At 56.5% G+C, this 17,085-nt stretch overlaps 1 protein-coding gene across 2 annotated transcripts; it reads left to right on the forward strand.

The window, feature by feature from the left end:
- The first annotated feature begins 724 nt into the window (after positions 1–724).
- On the forward strand, positions 725–11,666 carry Park7 (Parkinsonism associated deglycase). Of its 2 annotated transcripts, none has more exons than XM_042695730.1 (7): positions 725–823; positions 1,756–1,868; positions 3,849–3,950; positions 4,783–4,842; positions 5,606–5,675; positions 8,120–8,206; positions 11,331–11,666. In XM_042695730.1, exons 2-7 carry the CDS (start codon positions 1,779–1,781, stop codon positions 11,489–11,491), a joined length of 570 nt encoding a protein of 189 aa, XP_042551664.1. In that variant the 5' UTR covers positions 725–823; positions 1,756–1,778; the 3' UTR covers positions 11,492–11,666. The 2 variants fall into 2 exon arrangements, with proteins under 2 accessions (XP_042551664.1, XP_042551665.1); XM_042695731.1 differs by lacking the exon at positions 725–823 and adding an exon at positions 1,094–1,207.
- The last annotated feature ends 5,419 nt before the right edge of the window (positions 11,667–17,085 follow it).

Raw genomic sequence — 17,085 nt, forward strand, 5'->3', positions numbered from 1 at the left:
CGCTCCACCACTGAGCCACCTTCCCAGAAGACGCGCACGTGTCAACGTCCCAGTGTGAGGGGAAGCTCGTCGTGTGCGACCTCTTCAGCGCTGTGTGGTGCCGCGGGGTGGCAGCTCCGGGGGTCAGGCAGCGCCCCCTTCCCTCGCTCCGCGTTTCGCGCCCACCCGCACCCGGCGCCCCGCGCGTTCGCCTGTCCGTCCACCCGGCCAAGCGACAGACAACAAGCAAGCTCAAAACAAAAACAGCGGCGGGGGGGGGGGGGGCCCTGGCCCCGGCCCGGGGGGGGGTCTCCGCCGCCGGGGCCCGGCGCCCTCCCCGCCGGCCTCACTAAACTGGCGGAGACACGGCCAGGCCCATCAACCCGGTAGCCAAGCTCTCCGCGTGGCTCTAGGGCCTGTGGTCGGAGCGGCCCGCCGCGGGCCGGGCCGTGAATAAGACCCGAGAGCCCGGCACGATGCGGGGCAAGTCCGCGGCGCACGGGCACAGCGGGGCGCGGAGCCACGGCGCGCAACCCGAGCGGCTAGCGGTCCCGCCCGGAGCGGGTTACCGGCGGCGCGCCGGGGCAGGCCGAGCGGCTAGCGGTCCCGCCCGGAGCGGGTTACCGGCGGCGCGCCGGGGCAGGCCGGACTGAACCATGGGGGGGGGGGGGGGCGTTCGGCGCCGCGCGCAGCCGCAGAGGAAGCGAGCTGCCCCCTCGCCTCGCCCTGGAGTGGACTGGACCGGATGTGACGCACGCGGCGTGAGTCTGCGCACTGCATGTCTGCGGCCCGGAGGGCGGTGCGCGTGCGTGCTGCTGCGTTTTCCCTTTCCTCAGGCTGTTTGGTGAGTGGTCTCCACGCTGCGGTGCGGCGGCGCTTGCGGACGCCCGGGGAGGGTGGGGAGGGGCGCGGTGCGGGCCCGGCCGGGGGCGGGGAGCGGGCGGCGCGTGGCGCGTGCACGGACCGCGGGGCGCCGCAGCCCGCGGCCTCCGGCCCGCCCGCCGGCGCCGTCGTGACGTCAGCGGCCGGCGCGGACCGCCGCGGGTCCGGGGGCGGCGGGTCGGTGCGCGGGGGCTCCGTGCGCGGGGGCTCCGTGCGCGGCGTCCAGTCGGGGAGGGCGGGTCAGCACTCGCCTCTCCCCCGCCCCCGAGGGTTTAGTCCAGTCGTTGGAAATTAGGAAGCAAAGGAACAATTCCCTCCAAGACCCGTCGGGCAGATCGCAGGCTCGGTGTGTGTGTCCCTGCCCGCGGAGCCCGGCTTCCCGGGAAACAGGACTGGAAGAAAGAGAAAGCCTCCCCCGAAGGCCCGCGGCCCCAGCACCAGAGACCGGCAACGCCGGGAGATGGCAATGGAAACAATACCCACACGTCACCCACAGTGCTAGCCTAGCTACTCAGGAGGCCGAGATACGAGGATTAGGGTTCAAAGCCTGCCCCAGCCCGGAATGCTGTGCGACTCTTATCTTCAGTTAACCACTAAAAAGCTGGAAGTGGAGTGGTAGAATGCTGGGCTAAATACAGCACCCATGCCCTGAGTTCAAACCCTGGGACCTACACACACACACACACACTCTCTCCTCTCTCTCTCTCTCTCCCTCTCCCTCTCCCCCTCCCCCTCCCCCTCCCCCTCCCCCTCCCCTCTCCCCCTTTCTCCTTCTCGCCCCTCTCTCAGATATACACACACAAACAGAAAAGGTTATCAGACTAAAAGTTTGACTATTACTGGGTTGCAGTGAAAATCTGTTTTGAATTTTTTCTTTCTTTTTTTCCTTTTAAGTTCTCAATAAGTAGAACATACAAATGGGTACAAAAAGAGCCTTGGTCATCCTGGCCAAAGGAGCAGAGGAAATGGAGACTGTCATCCCAGTGGATCTCATGAGGAGAGCTGGGGTAAGTCCCCTGGGGCCCAGTCTGCCTTGTTTCAAAATGTGGGAGGTTCCCATCACTTTGGACAAAACAGTGTTCAATGTATCTCATGGAATGTTTCAGATATGTGTACAGCTGCATGATTATTTAATAATACATGTCCTTTTTTTAATACTTATATTTTGCCTGATTTAGTTCTGTGTTGCCCAGGGTTTTTCCTGAACTCTAGGCTTAGGTGATCAACCTGCCACAACCTGTAGAGTAGCTGCGACTGTTAGAGAGCCCAGGGCAGTACTCTGGCTTGTGGCCCATTCCTTAAAGAACATACTTTAAAGAGTGCATTTGAAGTCCCTTTTGTGTCCCCAGTCCCATACTCTTCTTCCTTCCCTAAACACAACTGCTTTCCTTACATTGCTGTACATTGGGTCTAGCGTTAGCCTGTGGCCCTTATTCTGTATTTACACATAGCATGTGACCTTGTGTTAGGTTCCATTCTAAGCACTTATGTAAACCTACGGCAACCTACTTAGATATTGCCACCCTCATTTTACAGTTTATGAAACTGAGGCACAGGGACACTGACGTCACAGAGGAGAAGAATTCAGACCCTGGCCCCAGAGACATGGAAGTCCCAGCACCCATTGAACGTTGCTCATTAGTACTGTGTGGTGTGGATATGCCACACTCATCCATTCGTCTAAATGCAGCTTTAGTATGTAGCGTAGTAAGCATTCTTATGTCAGTATCTGTGAACATGTGTGGATATTTTTTTCAGGCTACATACCTTGAAATGGAGCTGCTGGGCCTGCAGCAAGCCTGTAGTCAGTGTGACAGACTTTTGCTAGGTTGCTGTCTGCAGTCTCACCAGTAGTGTAGGGAACTTCCCATTTGTCCAGTACAAGCCTTCGCTGTTGTCAGCTTTTTATACTTCAGCAGGAAACAGTGCTATTTTATTGTGGTTGTTTTTTTGTTGCCGGTTGTGGGGCCTGAACTCTGGGTCTGAGCGCTGTCCCTCGGCTCTTCAGCTCAAGGCTAGTGCTCTACCACTTGAGCCACAGCACCACTTCTGTTTTTTTCTGCTTATGTGGTGCTGAGGAATTGAACCCAGGGCCTCAGGCATGCAAGGCAAGCACTCTACCACTGAGCCACCTTCCCAGCCCCTATTTTATTGTTTTTTATTTTACATTTCTTTTTTTTTGGGGGGGGGGGGGGTCCGGTCGTGGCGCCTGAACTCTGGGCCTGGGCGCTGTCCCTCAGCTCTTCAGCTCAGGGTTAGCGCTCTACCACTTGAGCCGCAGCGCCACTTCTGGCTTTTTTTCTTTTTTGCTTATGTGGTGCTGAGGAATCGAACTCAGGGCCTCATGCATGCAAAGCAAGTGCTCTACCACTGAGCCACCTGCCCAGCCCCTTATTTTACATTTCTATCTTAGGAAAATGCTGTGAGGTTTAAATGGCAAGAGTAACTTTGCAAGATGGTTATTAATAGAAGGATCGTGTAATTTACCTCCCAACCAGGATACTTGCAGGAGGAGAGCATTGTAGCCAAAGGAAGGCTGGGACAGCAGCTGTAAATTAGAACTGTTTTGGATAAACCAGAGCAGACCAGCGTAGTAAATATATTTAGCCAATATACTAGCTTAAGCTCTACATGATTTTGCCGAGTACTGGTGGCTCACGCCTGTAATCCTATCTCCTCAGGAGGCTGAGGTCCGAGGATTGCTGTTGAAAGCCAGCCCAGGCAGAAAAGTCCCCATGAGACTTCTAATCTCCAATTAACCATTCAGAAGTGGAAGTAGTACTGTGGCTAAAATGGTAGAATGTTAGCCTTGAGAAGAAAGAGGCTCAGTGACAGTGCCAGGCCCTGAGTTCAAGCCCTACGACCAACAAAAAGCATGATTTTGCTGTATTTCTTACTAAGTTATTCTGGAGCACAAGGCAGCTGTGGAAATGTTATTCTAAACGTATGTTTCAACATTCTTAAATATCACTACTTCTTTCTCGTAGATTAAGGTCACCATTGCAGGTTTGACTGGGAAAGACCCAGTGGTTTGCAGTCGGGACGTTGTCATTTGCCCTGATACCAGTCTTGAAGAAGCAAGGAAACAGGTTTGTTCTCTGCCTATGAGCTGTTTCTCACTATGGCTGCTCTCCTTGTCTGGAACATTTGCAGTTTTACCTAAGACTGGCTGGTACACGCTTTAAGAACATTATTTGTGGTAGATAGAGTGCTCGCCTAGTAAGCTCTAGGCTCTGAATTCAAACCCTAGTAATATGGGGGGGGGGGGGGGGGGGAATTAGCTGTGTGCCAGTGGCTCACATCTGTAACTTCTTAGGAGGATCAAGGTTCAGCACCAACCTGGGCAGAAAAGTTCACTAGACTCCATCTCTAAAAATAACCAGCAAAGAGCAGGGCTAGAGGAATTGCTCAAATGGTAGAATACCAGTTGTCTAGCAAGTGCAAGACGATTCTAACCCTCCTCCCCCCCTACCCCCCCCAAAAAAAAAGGAAGAAAGGAAAGGTATACTCTATCTGTAGAAGTTGGCAATTTGGCTAGATTACCTGATGTGTTCAGTAAGTGGCTGCTGGGTGCATGGATGGGTGGGAAGTGGGTAAGTGGATGGATGGACAGACAGACAGGTGGGTGGGTGGGTAGATGGATGGGTGGACAGACAGACAGGTGAGTGGGTGGATGGATGGATGGATGGATGGGTGGGTGGGTGGTTAGTTAGGTGGGAGGCTAGATGGGAGCGTTATTCTTGCTTATAAAGCATCCTTACTCCTTATGACAATGTTGGTTTTTGTTTGTTTTATGGTTCTGGGGTTAGATCCTTCCCTGTGTTTTGCCATGTCCAGCGTCTAAAACAAGTGTTATTGAACTGTCACTTAGCACACATTTGGAATTTAACAATGCCTTTTCTGTCGTTCAAACTGTCCCAGGGACCTTACGACGTGGTAGTTCTGCCTGGAGGTAATCTGGGTGCGCAGAATTTATGTGAGGTAAGAACGCTACTTAGACCTGGTAGAGCTGATGGGATCGATCTGAACAGGAATATTTCAGCCTCTGCTTTGTTCTGTTGTTATTCCAATGGGCAGGGAGGATGTTGTGAATAAAACAGATAACTAAGGTTAACCAGATGGTGTTCTAGCTGTATTTGAGACTAAGCAGCTGGAATCACATCACTGTAGAGATCAGCGAGCGTCTTGGGAAGTAGCTGGAAAGACTGAGGCAGAATACTCGCCAGCAATGAGGCTGAGGCGGCCTGGCGGGTGAGGAGGTGTGGGGAGGTGCGGGTCCCCTGGTTGACATGAGGGCCAATGGGCAGGGCTTTCCTCCCTGTCTTCTGCACCCAGCCAGCCACACTTCCCACGCTTCTCTTCCTTCTGAGCATGACTGGAGGGAAATTCTTCATAGAGAGGTGTCTTTCTGTTAGGATCAGTGCCTCTGCTTGGATCAAGAATACAGACCCTGGAAGTGGCACTGTGGTTCAAGTGGTAGAGCATTCGCCTTGAGCTGAAGAGCTCAGGGACAGTGCCCAGACCCCGAGTTCAAGCCCCATGACCAACAAAAATAAAAAATTTAAAAAATGAATTTGGACCCATTAGGAACTTGATAATTCTCATATCAATGTTATTTGAGCTAGATTTGGAAAGTAGGTTGAAACCTATGGTTGAAGCTAAAATCAGATCCTATGAAGCTTGTCCAGAGCCTGGACTATGGACCGGGCTAACAGCAAGTGTCTGGTTTCCCTTCCCTGTCTAGTCGAGCACCGTGAAGGACATCTTGAAGGAGCAGGAGAGCAGGAAGGGCCTCATCGCCGCCATCTGTGCAGGTAGGGGCTGCAGCAGCCTGGCGGCCTGTCCAGGACATCTGCCCCAGGCGTGAGGCCTGGGTGGCAGAAAGTGCCCTCTCAGCAGAGAGCCCGATGGCCCTGCTTTCCGCCTCTGCACCCTTGGTCTGTTCCCAGAAACTCGCTGTTTTCTGTATTTGGTTGACCCCGGAGGCAAACATGGCTCTCTGGAATTCAGCAAACAGCTGGCACAGCAGAACTCTTGGCCAGAAAGTCGTCCTGCCAGCGCAGTCAGCAGGAATCAGGCCCGCGCTGCCCTGCACACTGGGCCGCCTGGTGCTTCCGGCCCTGGCATGGCACCTGTATCGTCTGCCCCACTTTTCTTTGAAACTTGTCTTGTTTTTTTAAAAATTTTTTTATGATAACCTCTTAAATGCATCCTTGTTGCTTTGACATGGGTGTTTTCTTCCCTTGGTGTAGCTTTCATGGTACTGTCCCTGAGGCCTCTCTCCGAGCCTGTGTGTCAGAGAGAACGAGTGAGCGAATGACAGGTGGAAGGCGACAGGTTGAAGCTTGGCTTGGTGCAGTAGCTTTGGAACTGAAGCGGTGGGCTGGGCCCAGGGCTGTGCGTCCGAGCCGCAGTGCCCGAGCCGCAGAGCCCGAGCCTCAGAGCCCAAGCCCCAGTGCCCGAGCCGCAGAGCCCGAGTTCTCTCTTGGGGTTTGCTCAGAGCCACCCTGCAGGCTGTGTGCCTGTTCCCTGGCCCTGGCGCAGATGTCAGGGAGGTGTTCAGGGAGGACATTGTGCTCTCATGTTTCAAATATTTCCCAGTTTTGAGGCAGACCTGTTGGGGCATACTGATAGTCCCGGACCTTGGAAGGCTGAGGTTGGAGGCATGAGAGGTTGAGGCCAGGGAAATTGGGAAATTCCCCACCTGACCCGCACCATCCCCCACTCACAATCCAGCACCTCCCTGAGAGTGCGGCCCTCCGGTGACTGTGTCTTCCCCAGTAATCAGCAGCACCCGCGGTGCGTGGATCCCGCGTGAAGCCCTGTGCCGCTGTCCCGGCCGCTGCACAGACACAGGAGTCAAGTTGAGAGCAGTGACTCAGGAGTAGGGTACCGGGATGGGGTAGGAACCAGGGGCAGAAGACACCAGGTGGGACCAGCAGGGAAACAGGGCAAGTGTTCTGAAGGGCTGCCCTTAGGAACAGAGTTTTCACCTGCACCAGTGTCTGCTTACCACTGAGGTTGCATGTGTGGGGCAGAGAATGAGGGGGGTGAAGTTGGACTTGGCGCAGGGGAGGGGTCCTGGCTGTCAGCTGCTGTCTCTAGGAGCAGGCATCTGGAGCCTGGGGAGTCCGCTGGGACGGTCCTGTGAGTCTCCACCAGGTGGCGCCGTGGGAACAGGTTGCTGCTGACCGTCCCAGCTCCTTGCTCCGAGCCCAGCCATAGGACAGATTTGTGGAATTGCACCCGTCAGCAGTTCAAGTATTAAGTATCTCTTATCTAATTTCCCAAGCCCCAGAGAGCAGCAGTCAGCTTGCCCGGATGAGGGAGGCTGCAGTAGATCCCATGTCCTGCTCTTCTGTAAATCTATGAACATTGAACATTCTGGAAACCCCTTCCCTGCCTGAACATTGAACATTCTGGAAACCCCTTCCCTGCCTGACCACTCTCCTCATGAAGCCCATGTTCTGGAGCCTACTTGCAAGTAGGAGACAGGAAGACTTCTTGGCTCAGGCCTTATAGATGAGTTGCACGGTGAGGCGTTGATCGTTGGCTCTTCTGCTTGAGGCAGCTGTGGCCTCCCGTGACTGGCTGGAGCCAGAGGAGCACAGAGCAAGCCGTGGGTGCGGCGCTGATGGCGAGCTGAAACCAGGCCTTAGCAAAGACTCCTGCACATGGTTTAGGGAAGAAAGCTATATTCTATTTTGCCAGTCCTGGGGCTTGAACTCAGGGCCTGGGTGCTGTCCCTTAGCTTTTTGGCTCAAAGCTGGTGCTGTCCCTTGAGCTACAACTCCGCTTCCCGGCTTTAACTTAACCAAGGTAAAACGTCCTCTCCCTCCCGTCCGGATTTGAGGAGCTGTCCTCCCACGGCGGCCGCTTCCCGCGAGCGCCCGGGTGACGCTGCGTGTGTTCCCCACGCGTGCGCGGGCACAGGACATCCGGGGTGAGCTTCCGAGCCCTGTGAGGAAGAAGATGGTGGCTGGAGGGCGGCGCGGGGCGTGGGCTCCCCCAGAGTGGGCGGCGGGCGGCGGCCTGGCCATCGTCCTGGTCCTGAAGCGCGCTCGGTGCTGGCGCTGCTGTCTTGGAAGGCAGGCTTCGCTTTTGTCGGGAGTGAGGCAGGAAGTTCCTCTCGGAGGGCCCCCTCCCTACTCTATCCGGCCGGGGTAATGGAGTCTGGGGTGCTCTCGGCCGCGCTCAGCGGGGTGTGCTGTTTGTGGCGGCCGCTGCAGCATCAGATTCGTCTCCCATTCTCTCTCAGGTCCCACGGCTCTGTTGGCGCATGAAGTAGGTTTTGGAAGCAAAGTCACGTCACACCCACTTGCCAAAGACAAGATGGTGAACGGGAGTAAGTAAATGCTCATCTTCCCTTGTGTGCTTCTGAGAGGGGCTTGCTCTGTAGCTCAGGCTGGCTTTCCTAGGACGTGAACCCATGACCCTCCTCGGGGCTGGGATTACAGCTGTGGGCTACCATGCCCAGTCTGCTTATGTATTTATGTACAAAAAGTCCTCAGAACATGCTTTGTTTTCCAGAGTAGTGTAGGTATATGGGTTCTCTGGGTTTGGTCCATGGCACCCCCAGAAGAAACAGGTTCAAACCTTACTTGTTCACAGCAGTTTCGGTCCACAGGGCAGGAAGCGTGGAGCGCTGAGTCCACGCGCGGCCTGCCCCGGGCCGGCGTTGGCGCCAGTGCTGCCCTCGCTGCAGGAGGCCTCGCCACGATGGCCTTGTGCTGCCCGCCGCGTTCCCTCCCCCACTCACTTGGTGGGTTACCTTCTGCGGTTCCTCAGTTTGGCTGTCCCAAGCCCTCAGCTGCCTTCCATGGCTAGAACGAGTGTGCACTGACTTGTCAGCGGCCCTGTCTGGGAGGCTGTCCGGGAGGCTGTCCGGGAGGCTGTCTGTCTGGGAGGCTGTCCGGGAGGCTGTCTTTGTGAATGCTCGTGGCTTCTGAGCTGGTGGAGCGGCATGAGGCCGTGTGCAGCCTCCAGCCCCGCGTCGCCCAGAGCTGCAGCCATTGTGTCTGTCTGCTTTTTCTGGGACCAAAGGAACGAACCCAGAAGCTTACAGATCTCACACACCCAGAGTTCACAGCGTTTGCTCCCTGCCAAGTCTCTCGGTGCTCATTCCCCTGACTGCCCAGATGAGGGACGGAGGCCTAGGCCAGGCGTGGTCCAGCCCCGTCCTTGCTCGGGCTGCTTGCCGCTCCCTTTCCCCTGCCTGGCACTGAGGTTAGGCAGCTGCTGCTGTGAGCGCAGTACTTGACATGGACGCCCAGAGCATCCTGGGAGGCGAGATGGCTGCTCCGGCCAGGCCCTCTGCGTGGTTGGCCTCCGTGGGAGCATGGCGATGGTGCCATGGCCCTGGCAGCGGCGCGTCACATGCACATTGATGCAAGTCTTGGGACAGTGACTGCAGTCAGTGCGCTGGCCGCCTGTCCTTCCAATAGAGCAGGTCATCTGTGGGGTGACGGGACCTCGTGCCACAGATGCCTTGGTCTGGAATTTTCCCTCAGATAGCCATTCCCATCCCAGGGGCCAAAGGCCCGGGTTTTAGAGAAATAGGTGTTTTTAGCGAAGTAGGTGTGCGTTGCGTTCCCTTTGTGCGATGTGCTTGTGAGCTTCAGAGCGCCCGGACACGCGCGTGCCGTGCAAGCCAGCTGCACTGCAGGGCAGGCTCCTTTACCTCTGAGCCTTGCTCGGTTCCTCATCTGTGGGCTCTGCCTCAGGAGTGTGGGTAGGCTGAGGCCATATGCTGGCACACCCTGCACATGGCCTGGCACCCAGGCTGGGCGGGCGCAGTTGCCACTGCAGCCCGGGCTCTGCCAGGCAGCCCAGGCCCCCCCCCCCGCGGGATGGCAGCGCAGCGCCCTTATCTGTCAGGTGGAAATCAGCCTCGTCTTACACAGACAGCATCTAGACAGAGGCGACACAGCCGTGACGGCAGGCCGGGCCGTGCTCCAGGGTCAGCCGGCCTTGCTAGGGGCCAGGGAGCCAGGGTTGGAGGTGCATGGCAGCTACCCTGCTGTTGTGGCTTCAGAGTAGCTACAAACAGCGAGTTTTTCAAAGGTGTGGCTTTGGGCTCATAAAACTCCATTTACGAATGCAGGCGGCAGCAGCTGGGCGTGTGGGACATCCTTGATCCTCAGGAGGTAGCGGCAGGAGGATCAGAATTTGAGGCCAGCTTGACTACATTCATAGTGAGACCCTGACTCAAAAAAAGCCAAAACAGACTGACAGTAGCCTTGAGTTGCCGGTCCCTCTGTCCTGAGCCTTCCTGCTTTTCTCCAGCTGGATGTAGAATGTTTTTCCCTTACAGCTTAAAAAACAACAACAACAAAAAAAAAAACAGTTCCTTGCGCTGTTTTTAACATGAAACGAAACTACACAGATTGACCCTACATTCCCAGCCCCCAGATTGACCCTACATTCCCAGCCCCCGGCATGTTCCTGCAGTCCGCAGCGGGCCGGGTGCCCCGTGTGCTGTTCCACACACCACCAGCAGGCGGGGCCGTTGGCAAGTGTAACCGCCTCCTCTGGGGAAAAGCCGGGAAGGACCTGGGCGCTCCCCGGGCCTGTTTGAGGCCTGCCTGCATCCGTTGCCCACGGAACCCGCGGGCGAGCCGAGCAGTTGTGCTTCAGATTATCCCTGCCCAGGACCCCCCCCCCCCCCCCCCCCCCGCCAGCTGAGTGTGGAACGCGGTCCTGACCCAGTGTGGCCATTGCTAAGTGGGGGAGAATCGTGCAAACCTTGCCCTTCAGTGGGAATCACGATTTGTCCACACGAGGCACGCGGTGCCCGTGCGTGCTGGTTCTGTGAGCGAGCGAATCGTCGTGAGGTGATGGCAGAGGCCCTGCCCGTGCTGCTCCAGGAGCCTGGCTCTTCTGCCCCGGGCAGGGGCATGGTGGCCAGGCCACGGCCCGTGGCTGAAGCCCCTGTGTCCACCACGGCCCGGTGGCTGCGGCTGCGTGGACGCCTCCATGTCCAGCTCGCCCACTAAGGTCTGGACACGTCACCTTCGCCCCGCTGTCACTGTTCCGGCAGGTTCGGGGTTCTTGTCCGTGCGGCCTAGGCTCTTTGGGGGACCCGACAGGAGGGCCACGGGCGGCGTGCTGGGCCACTGCGGGGTTGGAGTGCCGCAGGCACGGGCTTGCTGGGCAGAGCTCCGGACAGTGCACAGGACGGGCGAGGAGGACGCCGAGTCAGGAGTGGGCATCCTCACCTGTGTGTCGCGGAGGGAGGGGTGCCTCTTGTGGTTTATTCTGGGGCGCATGGGCATGCGCCCCCTGCGGTCAGGGGGTTCCTGCCTTCCACGCACCCACGTGCGCGCCCTCGTCCCCAGCACCCGCACACCTGATGCTCTCAGGCGCATGCGGGAACGCGCAGCCACAGCCGCCGGGCCTCTGCCCGTCCCCCTCCGTGCTGAGGAGGGCCCGTGCCCCGCAGGCCGCCGCCACACCTTCTGTTCCCGTAGGTCACTACAGCTACACGGAGAGCCGCGTGGAGAAGGACGGCCCGATCCTCACCAGCCGCGGCCCGGGCACCAGCTTCGAGTTTGGCCTGGCCATCGTGGAGGCACTCAGCGGCGCGGACGTGGCCAGCCAAGTGAAGGCCCCACTCGTGCTCAAGGACTAGAGCAGAGCCTAGCCCGGGAGGGAAGGGCATGGGGCGCCAGGCTGTCCCGTCCCATACTGTCCCGTCCCATACTGTCCCATCCCGTCCCCTGCAGTTCCACAGAGCCTCCCCTCCGGGATTGTCCGTGTACATTTCTGACCTTGTTTGCACAATAAATAGGGTGTGTAGAAAGCTGTGAGTTGCTTCCTGTCATCTTCAGCCTTGGTTGCAGCCCAGAAAGGCTGCTGCAGCCCCTGGGAGGAAGGAGGCCCAGAGCCTTCTCCACTCCGCCATTTCCACTCTCGTCTTTCCTGTAGGGTCTCCTGGTTGTGCCCAGGGCCAGCCTCAGACTAGGATCCTCCTATGTGTGCCTCCTGGGACGCTGAGATCACAGACATGCACTACTACTTTGACTTGTTTCAATGAGACCTCCCTAATTTTTTTGCCTAGGCTGGCTTTGAACCACATCCTTCTGACCTCTGTCCCCTACAAAACTGGGATTCCAGGCATGCATCATTACACTAGTTCATCAACTGCATTTAACGTGTTATTAAAAATTCTAATGAGCCAGGCACCCTGTGGCTTACCTATAATTCTTGCTACTCAGGAGGTTGAGATCTGAGGATCACAATTTGAAGCCAGCACCAGCAGGAAAGTCCGTGAGATTCTTTATCCCTAACCAGGTTGCTGTGGCTCAGTAGTAGAGCGCTAGCCTTGAGCAAAAAAGCTCAGGGACAGCACCCAGGCCCTGAGTTTAAGTCCCATGCCTGACAAAAACAAAAACAATGAAGCTGGCTGCCAATGGATGGATCATGCCAGTAATTGTACCTACTCAGGAGGCTGAGACCTGGAAGATCACTGGTTGCAGCCAGCCTGGGCAAAACGCTGTATCAGAGGCATGGCTCAAGTGGTTGCCGTGAGCAAATATACCAAGTGATATAACATGAGGCCCTGGGTTCAAGTCTCAGCACAGGTGTGCGTGTGCGTCCAGCATTCTGGGAGTCGCTCGGTTTCTTCCTGTGGTTAAAGCGTGCACTGAGGCAGGCATGTGACCCCAGCTCTGCTGCATAGAGCCTCCCACCCGTCAGGCCAGACAGATCTGCCAGTGAGTGAGACTCAAGGCCGGAGCCCCACATAACTGCCTGTACTTGGAATGGCCGAGAGAATATGTGGCAAAGCTGGAGCACTGGCAGCCATTCTGTTACTGTGAGGAAGGGGCTGTTGGGGGTGGCCCCTAGGCCGTAGTTGACTAGTTCCTGATCTAGAAAGGTGCAAACATAAGTACTCATTTTGATAGGCAGTTGGAAAGACTGGGGAGGCAGGAGAGGAGGGGAGAGTGTACGGTCAGTCAGTTGGCATGGGAGGTGACATTAGAACTTCCGGGCACTGGTGGCTCATGCCTATAATCCTACCTATTCAGGAGGCTGAGATCTGGGGATCCGGTTCATAGCCAGCCTGGGCAGGAAAGTTGGTGAGACTTTTATCTCCGGAAGTGGCGCTGTGGCTCAATTGGTGGAGCGCTCGCCTTGAGCTGAAGAGCTCAAGCACCCAGGCCCAGAGTTCAAGCCCCACACCAACAAAAAAACTGCCTGTGCGACTCTGCAAGCTAAAGAGGGTGGTTAGATTTTCGTTCCTTCAGTTGGTCCGTTGAGCCTCTGTTACATGTCAAGCTCTGTTCCTGGTCAGTGACTGAGCGGTGGAGCTTCAGTCCTTAGAGTTGGGGAGATGATGAGCGGCTTTGCGTGCATGTACTGTGAAAACAGGCCCAGAAGATGCGCAGGGCGGCTTCCTGCGCACCGTGGGCTCTGATGGAGGCGGATGTCTGTCGAGCGCCTCCTGGGTACGTACAGGAGATAGCGCGCAAAGGTCCCGAGGCTGGACTGGGCCGGGGTGTGGCGCTGCAGAGCCTTCGGGTCCCGGGGCTCCTGGCCCTGGTTGGAAGGTGCTGGGGTTCCGCCTCACTGCCTGGAAGGCTCACTCGAGATCGGACCTTGGTAGGTCCTGAGCAGTGGAGGGCACCGGCCTGGTAGCATGGCAGGGGCACAAGGCAGTGCCCTCATTTCCAGCAGGAGCTGAGGCCACGTTGGCCCTGCTCTTGTGCGTCGGAAAGGACTGTGGGGGCGGGGGAGTGCCCTGAGGCCGCAGCACCTAGCGCCCACTTCCCTAATAGAGAGAGGAGGGCGCGGCCGTCCCAGGGAAGGCACGCACAGCCGGCAAGTGCGGGCGTCTGGGCCTCACCCAGCCGGGGGCTTTCCCTGCAGCCCCCACCTGCCCACGGGAAGGGAGATGGGGAGATGCGCTGCCTGAGCCCCGGGCTCCCGTTAGGCCTGCCCTGGAGGACGCTCTGCCGTCGATCACGGCGGGGTGTCAGTGAAGGCCATTCTCCCTGCAGTCTGGGGCTGGGGATCCAAGGACCCGCCATTCTCCAGTCACAGCTGGGCATGCAGATGGGTGAGGCCGCGGGGCCTGCCCAGTCTGCTCTCCTGCGCTGGACACCGGCTGCTGGCTACACGCAGCCAGGGCGCCGGAGCCCGCCGGGGAGCTGCGCCATAAGAAGAAAGAGGAGGTGCGATGACCAGAGGCCCAGGGGAGCGTCCGTGGAGGAGGTGACTGTCCCCTCCTCCCTAGGGAGTTTTTCACCCAGGTGTCCATCAGCACTCTGGGAAGCCGCTGGCTGCTGTGGCACAGGTTTTGGGGGTCACGTCTGCCGTGCGGCGTGAAGCGCATAGAAGGTCGGTCGGTGGTGTGCAGAGCGCTGCTGTGGTTCGTTCACACAGGGGCTGCGGACTTAGCTGGAGCTGCCCTCTCCTAAACTTCAGCTGAGGCAGGCGGACCGGCTCTGAGAAGAAATGGAATGATGGGTTTACCATCACCACCTCCACCATCAGCATCAGCTTCACCATCATCGCCATCACCACCATTACCACCACCACCGTCACCACCATCACCATCATCACCGCCGCCGCCGCCGCCGCCACCATTACCATCCCATCACCATCACCATCATCTCTAGAACTGGGCCTCACTCAGATGAGCTCAGGCCCACAGAGCCATGAGGCTGTTGGGCCTCAGCAGCTCAGCTCCTGTGCAAGCTCCTTCAGTTTCTTTTACAACTTTGTGAATACTTTCCTGTAAAAAAAAAAGTGTGTGTGTGTGTGTGTGTGTTCAAGTATCCCTAGAAGTTTTACCATGGCCTAAGAATAGCTAGAGAACCAGGTGTGGGGACACATGCTGTAGTTGCAGCTACTTGGGAGGTAGAGACAGGAGGATTGCCTTTGGAGGCCAGGCCAAAAAAAAGGAAGTGAGACCCCTCTACTCCCATCTCAGCCAAACAGAAGTGCCACCAGAGCAGCCTGGCAGAAAAGCATGCGTCCCGATTTGAAATAATAAAGTAAAAAATAACAATTGGGATGCAGTTCCAGTGCCCGAATGCCTGACTACCAAGCTGGGGTCCTGAGTTCAAATCCCAGTGCTGCCAAACACTAGCACCATTAGAAGGGCTGGGTTGCAGCTCCGTGGCCGCATGTCTGCTGAGCACATGCAGGGACCTGGGCTTGAGCCCCAGCACCACACAAATAACCAAGTCATCTTACACTGAAACATTCATGCTCTTAACATTTGTGATGAGCACTTCCTAGGTACAAACTTGGGTTTGTGACATAAAGCCCAGGGGCTGCGTCGGGGGGGGGGGGGGGTGGGGGGGGGGCGCAGGGCTTGAGTCTGCCTGCCCCTGTCTCCTTTCTTGGCTGGAGGGCTTTTCTCCAAAGCTAGGCAAGCTGCAGAAAGTGCCTGGCTCCAGGTCCTTCCTGCCCTTACCGAGGAGGAAGTTGTATTCTGTTTCTAGAGCAGATGGAATGCAGTTGGGGTCAGAATTGTGTTTCTAGGTCCTTCAGGTGTCTCCAGCCTGCAGGGTAGAGCGTTGGGCTGTCTGGCTGGAGCCTGGTAGCTACACCATCAGCTTTGCAGAATGCACAATTAGCCAGGCGCTGGTGCCTCACACCTGTCATTCTAGCTACTCAGGAGGCTGAGATTGGAGGATCGAGGGTCAAAAATAGCGTAGGCAAGAAAGTCCATGAGACTTTTATTTCCAGATAACCAGCAAAAAGCTGGAATTGAAGCTGTGGCTCAAGTGGTAGAGCACCACTAGCTGAACATGCTAGGCCTTGAGTACACACACACACACACACACACCACCTCTCCACTCACCTTGCTGGATCACCATCTGCAGAGGCACGGGGGATGGGGGAAAGGCTTGCTGGGTCTAATCTGGGGGTAGAGGCCGCAGACCCCTCAGATCTGGCCTTCAGCCGTAAAATAGTGCAATAATGAAGTCAGCAGAGGCCACAGGCAAGACTAAGGTCACCCAGTTTCCTAATGCGTGGTTAGGCCGCACTCCTTATCCGGGAGCAGACACCATTATCTCCCGGGGAGGCTGGTGATTTTGTCCTCAGTCCCTGAGGCCGCAGTTCACTGCCACTTGGGGCTTAAAATGCTTTTAAAACATCTTAATTATATACCAGTCAATACCTGCTTAGAAAAGACTCAGACAGCGCAGGAATGCATAAAGCCAGGACCTGGGGGGCTTTTTCCTGCCCTCCGCCCAACGCCACCTCCTCTCCCGGGAAGTTCTGGGGTCCCCTCCTCCAGTCTGTTTTCTGTGAATTCACACACATGTAATGGTGCAAGCCGGCGTCTACATGTTCACTCTGGGTGTGCATAGCAGACGCACGGGCTAGCTTCAGCAGTTATTTTTAAGTGAGTGGATAAGAGGAGCTATTATGTACATTGTTGTGCAAATCGGAGTTTTTGGAGCTCAGTGTGTCTTGGACGTGTGTGCCCGAGTCCAGGCGACTTGCTTGATGCTGGCAGTTGAGCAGGATCACAGCACAGCTGTCCTGGGACGGACCTCACCATCTCTGTTAACAGATTTCCCTGTACCCATTAAAAAACCTAGCCCCTGGTGGTGCTGGCATAGCTGCCATTCTAGCTACCGGGGAGTCTGAGGACAAGGACTTCCCTTAGGTCAGGCCAGGCACTGTGAGGAGACCTGCCTCTTCCATGCATAAGGCTGGGCACTGGTGTTCATGCCTGTAATCATTGCTACCCAGGGGGCTGAGATCTGAAGAGCTCAGTTCAAAGCTGCCTGGGCAGACACCTACAAGAGACTCATCTCCCATTAACTTGTAAAAAGCTGAACGTGGAACTGTGGCTCAAGTGGTAGAGCACCGGCCATGAGCCAGAAAGCCAAGTGAGAGCAAGGACCCTGTGTTGGAATGTGTGACATAGACAAAAACAAATAATGTACAAGGACCTGGGTTTGACCCCAGCGCTGGGGGCGAGGGGAGGGAGGTCAATAAATCAATACAATTCATTATATTTTATTTGGTAAAAACGTATGTACGAGTTGCCATCGCAACCATTTCTCAGGGTCCGATTGAGCAGTATTCCACACATCTGTAAGATGGGCCACGCATCCCCGCCATCGTATCTAACGATTCTTTCCACCATGTGACGTGGGAACTCTGCCACTTCCTCTTTTTGTTTCTGCGTCACAGGATGCCCGGTAACTGCTGATCTTGGTGTGACGGGATTCCCTTCCTCTGCGAGGCCGTAGT

The sequence above is a fragment of the Dipodomys spectabilis genome, unplaced genomic scaffold (assembly GCF_019054845.1).
Source record: "Dipodomys spectabilis isolate Male_0828 unplaced genomic scaffold, ASM1905484v1 ptg000188l, whole genome shotgun sequence".
In the NCBI taxonomy this organism is placed as follows: Eukaryota; Metazoa; Chordata; class Mammalia; order Rodentia; family Heteromyidae; genus Dipodomys; species Dipodomys spectabilis.

Coding starts and splice junctions, on each gene's coding strand:
- Park7 (XM_042695730.1), top strand. CDS start 1,779: ATGGGTACAAAAAGAGCCTTGGTCATCCTGGCCAAAGGAGCAGAGGAA. Junction 1,869..3,848: donor ATCTCATGAGGAGAGCTGGG/GTAAGTCCCCTG, acceptor TCTTTCTCGTAG/ATTAAGGTCACCATTGCAGG. Junction 8,207..11,330: donor AGACAAGATGGTGAACGGGA/GTAAGTAAATGC, acceptor CTGTTCCCGTAG/GTCACTACAGCTACACGGAG.